General features: G+C 36.5%; 1 protein-coding gene across 3 annotated transcripts in view; it reads left to right on the top strand.

Annotated features, from left to right (window-relative positions):
• LOC105499042 (cilia and flagella associated protein 47) overlaps positions 1–15244 on the top strand; it is a 469827-nt gene that overhangs the window by 49685 nt on the left and 404898 nt on the right. For all 3 annotated transcript variants that reach the window (XM_011771441.2, XM_011771442.2, XM_011771440.2), the window contains exons 4-8: positions 4383–4521; positions 7228–7456; positions 7901–8061; positions 9678–9805; positions 12254–12489. In XM_011771441.2, coding sequence (XP_011769743.2) covers positions 4383–4521; positions 7228–7456; positions 7901–8061; positions 9678–9805; positions 12254–12489 — 893 coding nt within the window. The remainder of the gene's footprint in view (positions 1–4382; positions 4522–7227; positions 7457–7900; positions 8062–9677; positions 9806–12253; positions 12490–15244) is intronic.

The raw sequence follows: 15244 nt of genomic DNA, 5'->3' as shown, positions 1-15244 counted from the left end.
ATGGAGAATGTTGAGTAGACTTTTTCTACTACAGTATTATAACATAGAACAGTCTCTCAAATTCCTAAGTGAGAGCCTTACACATCATTTCTGAGTTTGAACATCTACCTCAGAACTTATCATCCTTTAGGTTTATTTGGTCTACTTTGTCCAAAATATATGACTTTTCATTTGCTCTTAATGCCCACTCTGCCTTTTCCCCTAATTAGCAGCATCATTTCTCTACTTCATTGTCTAAAATATCCTGGAATCATCTGTAAGCCAGGAAATTTGTCAAATTGTACCAAACCCAGAAGTGGTCCTGGGGATCTTCCGTAGTAACTCACAAAAGCACCCCCTACTTATTCTCAGTGCATAATTCTTGTCTTCAATTTTTTTTTTGGAAACGGATGCCATGGGATCTCCATATATTCTTCATGCATAACATAACCCTAATTTATAGGATTATATATTTTAACATATTCATAATTTATTTGGTTTAGTGATTTCTTGGAGTTTCACTAAAGAACCATGAAGCTTTCAATGAAAGATGATTAAACCCAGAAGGAATCTGTTAAATCCATATGAGCATTCTGAAGAGTCTCTAAAAATTAGTCATTTGGAAACATGTGGAGCCTCATACATATTTGGTGTGTTTAGAACCAAGGGAATTTTTAAAAATCATAGGAAATAGCAATAGCCTTGGGTACATGACAATTGATTTTTAATAGCATTCTGTAGAACTACAGACTCTGGTTACCCTAGCTTGATCTTACAGATACTTTGAGACAAAAATCTGCTTAACAGTTCCTAAAAATTTTTTCAAGGAGTATAGACAACGTAAGCATGTATACTGCACCACTCAGTGTCTAATTTGCTTCTCCAGAGAAGATAGAACAATCCAGATTCAAAAATCACACAGATTTGTGTGAGGGGCCCCTCATCTCAGCTATAGCTGTGGGCACCCTTATGTTTTATATGCTCCCACTAAGTCTTATCAGTGGGCGAGTCTATAGGTCTGTTTTACGTGGCTTATTGGCAAAAGTTGACATAGTTGGCTACTGCTACTTTCTTGGGAAAACAAAACAAAAGCAATTCAAAGCCCTTTGGCTTTTGTGACAACTTACTCTCTTATATAGAATACTAATTAATAACTCAGGTCCTGAAGTGAGGTTCAACAGGGCCCAAATCTTAGTTGCATCATTTACTATCTGGGAGGCCTTGGGTAAGGAATTTGCGCTTCCGAAACATCCATTGTCTGACTTACACATTAGAGATAAAGATAGTACCTTCCTCCTCTAATGGTGGTGATGATTAATAAAATGCTTAGCACACCCTCTGGCATATATAACTTTTCAGGAAATATTAGCTATTTATGTTATAGTTATGATTTTTCTGCCACCTCTCCCCTCTTCAATTCTCTTTCCTAGACTGGTGTTCCTTTTTGTTGTTTATTAAATGTGAATGTTTCCTAAGGTTTGCCATAGACTCATAGACTCTATTTCTTCAGTCAAGGTACTCTCCTTGGACCATCACTTCCTTTCCTTTTGTTTCACTGACTACTCCCAGATGTATACAGTCCTGTGGGTATCCTTCAGCTTTCTCAAACTTAACAGCTTCCCCCAATACTTCTTTTTTCTTTTTCAATGAATGTTACCACTATGTATTTGGACAGTTCAGAAACTTGGCAAAATTTTCAACACCTCTCTCTTTTTCACTTCCTACCTCCCTAGTCAATTAGTAAATCTTATCTGTTCACTTCATAATTAAGCCAGTAATCCTACTTTTCTCTGCCCAATGCCATTTTTTTACAAAAAGCCGTTATTTTCCCTTGCCAAATAACTACATTAACCTAAATTATTTTCCTGACGTTACTTCCTTTTTAGTTTATTTCCCACACATTAGCTAGTGCCATATCTGAGAAGAAATGAAAATTTGATCACAAATATTCCATTTGTAACATTCTCTTTTCTTTTTCCTTTTTCTTTTTTCTTTGACAGAGTCTCGCTGTGTCACCCAGGCTGGAGTGCAGTGGCATGATCTTGGCTCACTGCAACCTCCGACTCCCAGGTTCAAGCGATTCTCCTGCCTCAGCCTCCCCAGTAGCTGGGATTACAGGTGTGCGCCACCATGCCCAGCTAATTTTTGTATTTCCAGTAGAGATGGGGTTTCACTATGTTGACCTGGCTGGTCTCAAACTCCTGACCTCAAGTGATCCACCCACCTCAGTTTTCCAAAGTGCTGGGATTGCAATCATGAGCCACTGCACCTGGCCAACATTCTTTTATTCAGTAACTCTCTTCTCTTAGGATGATACTCTTGCTTCTGTTGTTACCAATTTAAAAAGCCAAACAAATGGTTTTTATATTAAAGTTAAATAAGACATAGTAATGTTGACATACCTGCAATTTAAACATATTTAGACAAACAATATTCTTTCGTATTTTGTGTTGCTTCTGAATAAGTTTTTGAAATATTCACTTAAACTCTTTTGTCAAATTATGTCTAAGTGGTTACAATATGGGAAACTTTTTCACTGACTCAGCCTTAACTAAATTTATATACCTTTTTTTTTCTTACAGAATGGAGTCAATAATACCTATTTATTTGAAATGGATATAATTTTATATATTTTTTATTTATTTTATGATAGAAAAGTAACTTCAAATATTATGTTATTAGCACATCTATGAAATGATTGATAATTTTGTTACTTTGCATTTTCAAATATTGTCTTTTTAATATTTTCGTTACTTTTTTTGTGCTAACATTTTATTTTCCTAAATTAAATGAATACATTTGGAAAATATCATCAGATGTGATTTAAGACTGGTGAATTCAGAATTTGCAAAGCTGTTTATTTTGGCACCATGCTCATTTGTGTTATAATGATAATAAAGGGACTAGTGATTGGCTGCTTCTATTTGTTGGCCATACTTTTTAAGTACTGCTTAGTGCTAAGCAGTGTGTGGGGCGCTGCGACCACAGACATGAAAAAGAGATTGTATCTGATTTCAAGGACCGCATGCTCTAATGTAGGCACAAAACATTACCATAAATTATGAACCATTTCTGCTTTCAGAATAAGAATCTTTGTACCTTCCTTCTCATATGCCATTTGATTTCAGAAACCAATCCCCTTTGTGCACTGGATAAATTCATCTCCTAGGGAATGATAATAACTATAAGTATTAGCCTGTGGTCAGAAATATCCAAGTGAAAAATCTCATCTTCATTAGTTAGTTACTAACTGTAGTAGTTATTGCTATATAACAAACCACCCTAAAATATCTTCAAACAGCAGTTATTTTGTAATTGGTCATGTGGTCATGTGTATGCAGACTGATTGGAACTTGACTGATCTAGGCTGGGCTCATTTGGGTGCTCTGCTTCAAGCTCAGGCAACTGGGCCCATTCTATTTCTCACTGCAGGTCTGTGGGTCAGCTGGGTGGCTCTGCTCCACATTTGCTCATTCTAGGGCACGTGCCAAAAGGACAGCAGTTACTGAGGAGAAACACTTCCCAAAGTCAAGGGGCTTGATCATGTAATTTGCTTTGGCTAATAACATGTGGGTGTAATTGACAGCATGTCAGTTCCAACCTAGATGTGCTTCTACCATGGGAAGTATTAAGTGTTTCTCCTGAGTAATTGCTGTCCTTTTGGCCCATGCCCTAGAATGAGCAAATGTGGAGCAGAGTCACCCAGCTGATCCACAGACCTGCAGTGAGAAACTCTGGAACAATAGGGCAAAGATACAAATGTGGAAAAAGGTGAAGAATTGTGGTCAACAAGCTAATCTACCACAGTAATTGTGTGACTTTGAACAAGTCATTCATCATTTCAAAGCTTCTGTTTTGCTTCTTGTAAAATGGAGGTGATGATTGAAAGTATTATATCATAGATTATTTATGGAAATTAAATAACCTATGCAGAGCTCTTAACATAAGTGTCTGAACATAGTAAACAGATAATTTTAACTATTGGTGAGAGCTGAGTTCTAACAACAGGATCATATTTGTTGGGTGACCTCAGAGATTGGACTTACAATTAAAGCTTTAATTCTTGGTACACTGTAGACCATCTGCTCCAGGGGTATTCAATCTTTTGGCTTTCCTGAGCTACACTGGATGAATAACAGTTGTTTTGGGCCACACATCAAATACACTAACACTAACAATAGTTGATGAGCTTAAAATATCTCAAAAAAATCTCATAATGTTGTAAGAAAGTTTATGAATTTATGTTGGGCTGCATTCAAAGCCGTCCTGGGCTGCATGTGGCCCATGGACCATGGGTTAGGCAAACTTGATCTACTCTGTGAAGTATGTTGGTCCCCTACTGAGAGTGTGCATGCAACACTGTAAGCGTCCAGATGTAAACCAACTGCTCTTATTCCCTACAGGCATATTTAAGACAGAATACTGTGGCCAATTACCCATCCTCATTTTTCCAACTAGTGGTATTGTGGATGCTAAGTCATCAGTGGTTATTAAAGTAGATTTCTGTGCAGACCACCCAAGAATTGTAGATGAAGAGGCAATGTGAGTATATAGTGTGGTTCTAAAAATTCTAATACGAATCTCAATGCTTTCCCGTTTGACCCTTCAGATGTGACTTTGGTTGTATGTTAGCTCCTTTATTCTTTCATTCAGCATTGTTCATTGAGTCTCTACTATTTGCCAAGCAGTAGGCTTTTAAGAAATGGGAAGAACTAGAGGATGGCATATGGGTACACATAACAGGATCTTCTATTTTGAATTTCATTGAGGTGAGAGAGTGGACCAAGGAAGGGCTCCACTAACAAGGTGATAGTTGAATCAAATACTTATTGGTGAGTAGTAATTAGCCAGGCAAAGAGCAGTGATGTGATTTGGGGTGTGTGTGTGTGTGTGTGTGTGTGTGTGTGTGTGTGTGTGTGTGTAGGGGTGGTGGGAGTTAGTGATGGGAGTAGCATAGAGGAGGGATTTCAGGCAGAGCAAGTAACATACTGGAAATCCTAGAGGCAAAAAGACAGTACTGCACACCAAGGGATCTTTGGCAATGTAGAATTAAAAAGATGGAGGTGGGGAGTGGCAGGAGACAAGACCAGAAAAACTGAATGGAATGGTCTAGTTTGAAGGGCTTTGTAGTCCAGCATTTTTGTGCGGTATATCTTAATTCATTGGTAGAATGTGCAATCAATATAATGGACCATCACCAGTATTTTTAACAAACAACTTAAAAATATCAGAATGCATCTGCGCTGTGTGTGTGTGTGTGTGTGTGTGTGTGTGTGTGTGTTCTGGCATTGGAATGTAAAATACATTTTTTTACTGAAGATCACAGTCATAAATATGTGATAAAGAGGTGTGAGCCCTTATAGGAGCTTGGGTTTTATTGTGAAGGCTATGAAGCCTTAGGGGGGTTTTAAGATGAGAGTGTCACGATTAGTTTGTATTTTAGAAAGATCATGCTAGTGGCAGTGTGCAAAACAGACCAGGGAGTACAAATGTGGAACGAGAAGCTTGACTAGAAATTACAGTAAAGCAAGAGGACAATGACAAAGGTCTGAGGTAAGGTCAACTGAGAAGACTGACAGAAGTGTGCAAATTGGAGATAGGCTATGGAGGTAGATTTGACTGGATTTGGTGACTGATTGTAGCAAAGGAAGATAAAAGATGGAACAGGGTTATGGGAGAAGATCTTAAATTCAGTTTTGATATGTTGGAATGGTTTTACTTCTCGGATTCCTGGTGGAGCTGGCTGGGGCTTATTACATTATCTGGAGTCCCAGAAAGAAATTTGATTTAGATGTACAAATTGAGTGTTCCTTACTCAAAATACTTGAGATCAGAAGTGTTTTAGATTTCAATTTTGTTTGGATTTTGGAATATTTGCATTATACTTACTAGTTTAGTATCCCTAATCTAAAAATCTGAAATCCGACATGCTCCAATAAGGATTTCCTTTGAGTTTTATATCAGCATTCAAAAAGTTTGGGATTTTGGAGCATTATGGATTTCATATTAGGAATACTCAGCCTGTATAGGGTTGAAGATCATCAGTGTATAAGTGGTAGACGAAACAGAAGTGTTGAGAATAAATTTGAGAAGGAGAGTAGAGTGAGAAAGAGTAAGAGAAAAAAAACACTACTATTCATATTAACTATTCATCAAGTTTAAAAAAGGTCCCAGTCTTAGAAGTGTGAGGAGGTGGGGCCTGAGTGAGTTAAAAGAAAACCTTGAAATTATGGTATCAAGGAAGCTAAGGGAGGAGCAATTCAATGCCCAACGTTATAGGATATAACATAAGATAAGGGCATAGGTGATAGTTGTGGAGCAGTCAGTTATCTGTAGTATCTGATGGGCCTAAAGTGAAAGATTGCATTTATGCCAGAGAGGGATAAAAATGAAAGAGCAATTCCCAAAGAGAATTGAAATTCATCTGAGAAGGGAAGTTTAATGGGGAAATATTTATTTCAGCAAAGAAGTGGGATTTTTGTTTTGTTTTGGTTTTGAGATGGGATCTCTTTCTGTCACCCTGATTAGAATGCAGTGGTGTAATCATGGCTCACTGCAGCAGCGACCTCCCAGGCTCCAGCAATTCCCCTACCTCAGCCTCCAGAGTAGCTGAACCTAAAGGTGTGTGCCACCATGCCTGGCTATTTAAATTTGTTGTTGTTGTTGTTGTTGATGTAGAGATAGGGTCTCACTGTGTTGCCTAGGCTTGTCTCGAGCTCCTGGACTCAAGCAATCCTCCCTCCTTGACTGCTCACAGTGCTAGGCTTACAGGTGTGAGATCACACCTAGCCAGCAGTGGGTTTTACTGAGATATGTTAGATTGTAAGGAATTGAGGTGTAAGGATGGGGATAAGATTAGCTGTTGGACTTGGGAGATGAGAAGAATTAGAAAATAGTTTCAGAATTTGAGAGCTAGAGGTAACCATACAAATCATTTAAATAATGGGCAATATGAATATGCCATTGAGTTTTTTCGGAGATCAATTCATGAGATTGTTTTACAACTTTATTGTTTCCTGAAGACTGTAGATTAGGCTGCACATATGCCATTCCATTTTGTAGATGCAGATATACAGAAGAACCTGATAACCTCTGGTATGCACGTGAAAGGAATTACTCTTAGGCTACTGAGTTTTAATTATAATGTGATTCTATAAAGTTTCTGTTTATTGAAATGTGTAGGAGAAAAACAGTGTATAGAATTCTAATTAAAATATGTATGTATGTGCATATTTTATTATCCTGTAGAGTGATTTTGCAAGGTCAACCTGAGATGCTCTTGAGTATCAAAGCTCATGTGGTTGAGCAGATTATTGAATTATTAAACGTGAGTAGAGACAGAAGGCTGGAATGCATACATTTTGGTCCTGTTTTCTTCGGATCATCAAAAATTAAACATGCACGTATACACAATAATAGCCCAGAGCCCATAAATTGGGTGGCCATAATACAAGATGATGCCGTGGGAGAAGAAGTGGTAAGTAAATGGTGCGTTGGGGATATCAGGTATTATGATTTAAAAGAGATTGTGTTAAATCTACTAATAACCAACAAGCTTTTTAATTATTCAAAATATCTTTTAACATGGGAAGATAGATTTGATTTCGTGTGTATCCAATGGCAACCTCAAAAAATTCAGAAATTAAGCTAACATTTATACTAATGTATATCTGAAGTAAACCAGGCAAGTGCTTCTTATAGATCAGTGGCTAATTGAAAGTATTTCTGTTCTCATCAATTTTTAAATCTTTTTTCAAATTTTATGATGTGCCTTGGTCAAATTTATGTGTAAATGTTCCTTTAAAGATAGATATTTGTTATTTCCTAGATTCTGGAATTTCAATAATTATTTTGTAACCTCCTCAAAAACTTTTTTTGTGTTTTGCGTTAATACTCTTTTATATCTGAGTTTACATTACAGGGTACAGATATTCGACAAAGAACAGATATTGCTTTAAATAATCTCACCTACATAAGAAAAATAAAGAACATAGATACTACTACCATTATCTCCTGTCTTCCTAATGAAGGGACTTTACAACCTTATCAAAAGACTGTAATTACATTTTGTTTCACCCCAAAGTAAGCAAAAATTAATTTCATTGTAATGTTAAGTATTAATGGAATGTATATTAACCACACTTTAATCAGATTCAGTTTAATACTATAATAGTAAAACTTGCCAGAAGGCACAAATCAGATTTTTCTTGTCATAATTCTAGATGTTTCTAACATGGTTAGTAATATTTCTAATAATTCTAAATATGGTTCTAAATACTTGATGTAAAGTTAAAAATCTCCCCAGACCTTGTGGAAATGGGGTGGTGGAAGTGCAAGTTTTGAGTTGTTTTGGAGTGTGGCCCCAAATTGTTTGTGCAGTCAAGACCTTGTTGTCCCCAAGAATAGTCAGGTGTGTGCAGCATGTTGTAGGCCCCTCTAAAGATGATGCAATGCTTCTGGTAGGGCAGAATTATTGCTGACTCTCCTAAGTATTAAACCTATAGTACCTTCCAGGGATCAGTCAAACTTGCTTGCTGAAATTCATACAGACTTTTAGTGTACATTTTTCATAATTCCATGAACTATGTTTTGTTATTAAATTTGAAGAACATGCTGTTTTAAATATATAATAGCAATTTCAGTGACACCTTGATAGGTTGTAATATGTGTGAACTGATTCAATTGCAAGAATATTTTCCCTTATTTGTGAGAGGGTAATGTTTAATGTACTTCTTTTTTGTGGAACAGGGTTGCCTGTGGAAGATTGAGCTTACTTTAATTTAAAGAGGTTAATAAATCAAGTAATTGTTCTATATGTAAATCCACAATTGCCTTATTAATGATACTTTCATACAAGTAGTTTCTTTGGTGAATCTATAAGATTCTGTTTAATACACAGTCTTTGAAATGTCAAATATTCTGTTCTCTTTCATGGCAGCATATTAACTTGAGAGTCTAGCATAGAATTATAGGTGTATATGTATGATTTGAAGTCTTAGTTAAATGTGTTCTGACTACACTATTTGTATTCATATTTAATATTACGTGTCAGTCTTTTGTAAATGTAGTTGAGTTTGCACTGCTAGAGAGTTGACCTCTAGGTAAGGCAGGTAAAAGTAGCCATTGAGCAGAGCTATGACATAAACCATCTCTGCCTTTGCTCCTATTTCCCTTCTTCCTAGTCTTCCTTTCCTTTTCTCCTCGAACAAAATTTAACTGTTAGCAAATCTTGTTCTCCAAATTACTTGTCCACAACAAGAGCCTGGCTGGCAATATACACTTAGTACACTGGGGAAGACAAATTTGTAACAAATGTTTTTTATTATGCCCAAGAGTAAGATGGACTATTGTAAAGAATTAATCAGAGTCCTTAGTTAGAGATGAATTTTGCCTGGAAAGAAAATTCTTTGCAGAGAAAGTGGCGTTTGAGCTAGACCTTGATGACTTGGTATATTTAAATTACTCTTGTCTTTGACGATGTTGGCACGAATTCATTTTTTCTGAGCTTTATACTCTGTAGCCTTCTTTTGGCAAATCTCTCTGTGCAGTAAATTTGGATAATGGATCACGGTTGTATTTTCATTCCTTAACATTGATTTGCTTGCATAGATTTAAAGGTTGGATTGATATTCCCTCTTACAAGGTTATAAAGTGTATCACCTTTGCTTTAAAAATAACTCATTGTGATTTTTTTACAGGCTAATGGCTGATGGTAAAAAGGATATTGGACCTTCATACAGGCAGGACTATGCTCTCTTTTTGAGATTTGAGTCCGTAGGAAGTAAAGATGGATTTTTGAGAGATGATGACTATAAAACCATCAAAAGTAAGTGTGAAATTAACAAAATTATCAAATGTGTAGTCATTTAAATTGTTTAAAAATTTGAACATCAATATCTATAGAGACAATCTAATAAAATATATAATTATTGAATAAAACAAAGCAAACATATTCAAGAGACTTTAAAGTGTCATCTGTGGCATGTTATGAAGTCAGCTTCACAATCATTTACATAATAATTTTCCAGGTTAGAAGTTAGATTACTTTATAATTTTAAAATGATGTTAGATAAACATGATGATCTAGAGTTTAAGGAATAAGAAAAAAAACACCCTGATTTCTTTTCTGTGTATGCCTAGGTTTTTTTCTCAGGGATTGGTATGGGGACAAATGACCCATTCCATCTCTATTAATCCTTCAGCTCTCTTAGAACTAAAAATAGGAACGATCAAAAACAAGATCTAGAGATCTAGTTAGTAGGGTATAGGACAGTGTTGTTGGATATTGATAATTGCACATGTTTTGCAGGCCACATGTCAAGATGCCTTATATGTTTTATATTCTCAGGTTATATTAGGTTGGTTATAGTGAGGAAAAAAATGGAATGGGATTTGGCGTTCAGCTTAGCAAGACAGATCAAAGAGAAAATAGAGAATTAGGAAGGTTATGAATCAAATCCAGGAAAGTGAGCTATACCAAGGAGGGATTAGGTCACCATCCTGGATATTTATGCAAATCAAGTATGTCAGTGTAAGTGATATTGAGCAGGATTTAACTATATTCCTTGGGCATAAATGGATTGTTCTGTTACTATTTATATTGTGTTTTGTGATATTGAGCTATGTCTGCTGATCCTAGACAGCAATGGAAATTCCACATTTGTACAAAGTTTACAGGTTAATCCAGTTTTGAATAGCCAGGGATGGAGTTACTAGGTTTGCCTTAAAGGTAATTTAGAGTCTAAGATTGGCTACTAAGAGCGTAAGTGAAAAAATACAAACTCTTTTTCTTCGGTTCTAGTTACACTGCTGTCTCTCTGCAAAATTGTTCTTCTGTTATCATCTTTCTAGTTTCCCAAAAACTTCGTGTTTATATTTTTGCCCAGCTTCTATTCCGTTGTCCATTATTCTAATTCCTGTTTTTCATGTGCACTTATATCTGTTGGTCTGTCTCCCACAGTGACTCAGTGAAAAGCCTCTAATTCTATGAAATTCAACTTTCAGCTTATATTGGGTCCACACATGGGAAGCTGATTGTGTTGGAGTAAGACACACAACCTTGTTGAGAGGTTTCACTTTGTATCTATAATCACTAATCCCAAGTGAGTTCTTTAAGCTGTTTGACATTCCTATTGCATTCGCCCATTCATTCACTCTTACACAATCTGAGATGAATATCACACACCTTTTATTCTCTCCTCAAGATTCCACTCTTTCCTCCTTCATCTTCACTCATAAGCTTGAACATAGAGTGGCCTAGTAGACATTTCCGTAAGAATATCTACTAGGTATCTCAACTTAACATGTCCCAAGTAGAACTCCTGATTTTTTCATAGCCGGCTCCTCCTTCGGTCTCTTGTTTCAAGAAATGTCAATTCCATCATTTCTGTTCCTAAGGCAAAAAACTTAGAGTCGTCGTTTATCACTTCTTCATTTCCCTATTCTGTGTCCAATGTATCAGCAAATCTTCTTAAGTCTACCCTCAGGAAGGGGAACATTACACACCGGGGCCTGTTGTGGGGTGGGAGGAGCGGGGAGAGATAGCATTAGGAGATATACCTAATGTAAATGACGAGTTAATGGGTGCAGCACACCAACATGGCACATGTACGCATATGTAACAAACCTGCACGTTGTGCACACGTACTCTAGAACTTAAAGTATAATAAAAAAGAAAAAATATATATATATATATCCAAAATCTGACAATTTTCACCATTTTTCTACTCTTCGCCTCCAGCCATTGGTTCTTTAAAGATGTTTGAACATGACAGACAAGTTCCTGCCTTAGCGTATTTGTGCTTGCTGTTCTGTGTGCCTGGAATAAACTTTTCCTAGATTTTTACATATTTTTTTCCAGACTCCCTTTATATCTTGGCTCTCCCTATCGGAGAGGCCTTTTTGGACATCTCTACATAAAACAGAATCTCCAAGACCTTGTGCTCTGTCTCAACCTGTCTTACCTTTACCCATAATACTTATCTTCTATGAAATGCTGTGTAAACATATTTGGTTGATTATCGTTATTTGATTGATTATCATTAATGTCACCTCACTAGAATGTAAAGTCCGTAACAGCAGGAATGTTGTCTCTTTTATTCACTCCTGTATCCACAAGGCATGACACAGAGAAGACAATCAATAATTGTGTTGAATGAAAAGACTGAATGAGCTACCTAATTCGCATACGTCTTTCAGACAACAAATAAACTAAGCAAATATATTCTGGCTTCCCCAAACACTTTATGTTCAACAGCTATTATTGCTTTTACAGGTGAACGATTTCAGAAAATGGAACTAGCACTGACAGGCACAGGACTTCCTGTTTTACTACAGTTTGATCCAGGACCAGTTCTTAATTTTAAACCTTGTTTCATGGGTGAACGTTCAGAAATTCAGTGTATCATAAAAAATCAATGTGAATTACTTCCTCTGACGTACCACTTTGAAAAAACTGCAAATTTTAAAATTGATCCTGAAAAGGGCGAGATTAATGAAGGGGGTATGGTGGTAAGATAATTTTTCTTTGCTTTTACATGGCAGCTAACATTTTAAGGTATGCTAAAATGCTATGCAGATGATTAGAAACAACATGTGTTCTACCAGTGTTTATAAATTGTTTCTCTTCTGTGGCCTAGTTATGAAGATTTTTGTGTTGGTACTCATACAGAATCCATAATGATTTAAGTGCCTGTCATGTGCCAGCGAAAGCATTTGGCACTAGGGAATTTAAAGAAATGCAAAACACAGTTACTTCCTCTAAAATATTAGACATATACACAGGTAGGTATGGCTTAAGGAGAATATAAAATATCTTAAAGTGGTAACAACGTGATATAGAAACTCACATAACAGAATGTTTACTTCTAACCAGATAGAAAGGTCTTCATAGGAGAGTAATGTATGAGCCAGACATTGAAGGTTGAGTAGAATTTTGAAATTTGAAACTGGTGATATGTACTAGGCCTAGAACTTGTACTGCTGGTACAAAGCAGGAAAAGAGAACACGAAGGCATACCTGTGAGCCCTAGGTCAGCTTCTGGTTGTCAGGAGCTGTTTTTCTTTTAATTGCTGCACAAATAACTCTTTCCCATATCCTCTAAACCATGGGTTAAAAGACGATGGTCCACAGGTCAAATATGGCCTGATGCCTGTTTTGGTAATTAGTGTTTTTGGAATATAGCCATTCTTATTTGTTCACCTGTTGTCTAAGGCTATTTTCATACAAAACGACAGAGTTGGCCGGGCGCGGTGGCTCACACCTGTAATCCCAGTCCTTTGGAGGCCGAGGCAGGTGGATCACAAGGTCAAGAGATCGAGGCCAACCTGGCCAACACGGTGAAACCCCGTCTCTACTAAAAATATGAAAATTAGCTGGGCGTGGTGGTGTGTGCCTCTAGTCCCAGATACTCAGGAGGCTGAGGCAGGAGAATCGCTTGAACCCAGGAGGCGGAGGTTGCAGTGAGCTGAGATCACACCACTGCACTCCAGCACTCCAGTCTCCTAACAGAGCGAGACTCCGTCTCCAAAAAAAAAAAAAAAAAAAGACAGAGTTGAGTGGTTGTGAGAAGACTTATGCCCCATGAAACCTAAAGCATTCACTCTCTGGCAATTTACAGAAAAAGTTTGCTGAACCCTGCCTTAAATACAGCAAACATGAATGCTTTCAGTTTCTCCTCAGTTTCTTATGTTATCATCTTTCTTCCACCGCAGTGATGCAGTTCATAAAGTTATCGAAGGAAGCTTTCTCCCAATTGCAATTAAGAACTATTGTATGCATGTTTATATACATGCAGCTCCTATTTATATCTCTTACTGCTTCATTAGTATGACTCTCTCTCTCCAAATTTGGATAGATGTTATCAGTTTTCATAGAATAGCAACAAATGTTAACCACTTTATACTAAACGTTTTCTTTTTAACTGCTTCCTAGATTTCCTGTAGTCCAAGTCTCTTAAACCTACCGACTCAATTATTTTTCTCCAGTAACATATGCATCTTTCAAAACTTACCTAATAGCTAACTCCCCAATATTATTTTTAACCCTCTACATGTATGAATTTTTCCAACACTAATAATTTTCAAATTAGTAAAAATGTGAATGTAAGAAGTATAGTAGACACTGGAGAACTGTGGCCTGCACAGACTGGTCAAATGGCCTTTGACTATTTAGAAGTGTGATCAGATTATTCTTTTTAAATCACAACTTTATTGATATGTAATTCACATACTGTAAAATTCACACATTATAGTATACAATTCAGTGATCTTAATATGTTCAGGGAGTACACACATTAGCACTAATTCCACAACGTTCTCTTCACCCCAAAAAGAAACCCCATGTCCCTTAACAGTCATTCCCCTTCTCCTCATTCATCAGCCTCTGGCAAGTATTAATCTATTCTCTGTCAGTTGGTTTTCCAGTTTGGGTCATTTTCTCTAAATATTATGTTTATATAAGGCATTTTGTGTATGGTTTATTTCATTTAGCATAATATTTTCAAGGTTCATGCACATTGTAATATGTATTAATGCTTCATTTTTATAGCCAAATTATATTTTTTGTATGGATATACCACCTTTTGTTTATCCGGTCATCAACTGAGGGACATTTGGGTGGTTTCCACTTTTTGGCTATAATGAATAATGCTGCTATAAACATTCACATGCAACGTTTTGTGTGGACAGATTTCTTAATATTGTTGAAATACACCGAAGAGTGGAATTGTTGGGGTCATATGAAAACTCTATGTTGAACTTTTGAAGAAACTGTCATACTATTTTCCAAAGTGACTGTACCATTTTATATTCCCACCAGCAATCAATGAACATTCCAATTTACCCATACCCTCCACCACACTTGTTAATGTACTTTTTTTTTATTATAGCCATCCCAATGGGTACAAAGTGGCATGTCCTTATGGTTTTCATTTAAATGTCCCCAGTAACTAATGATGACAAATATATTTTCATGTACTTATTGTCCATTTGTATATTTTCTTTGGAGAAATATTTATGCATATCTATGATAGGCAGAATAATGACCCCCTAAAATATCTCTATCCCGATCTCTAGAAATTATGAACATGTGATGTTCTATGGCAAAGCAGAATTCAGGTTTCACTTGAAATTAAGACTTTTAATCAACCCACCTTAAAATAGGAAAATTAACCTGGATTATCCAGGTGAACCCTATATACTCTCAGGTTCCTTAAAAGTGGAAATGGAGGACAGAAAATATATCAGTGTCCAAGTGACGGAAGAC

This window comes from Macaca nemestrina, chromosome X (genome assembly GCF_043159975.1).
Source record: "Macaca nemestrina isolate mMacNem1 chromosome X, mMacNem.hap1, whole genome shotgun sequence".
Taxonomy (NCBI): Eukaryota; Metazoa; Chordata; class Mammalia; order Primates; family Cercopithecidae; genus Macaca; species Macaca nemestrina.
This window is presented reverse-complemented; position numbering and strand designations above follow the sequence as displayed.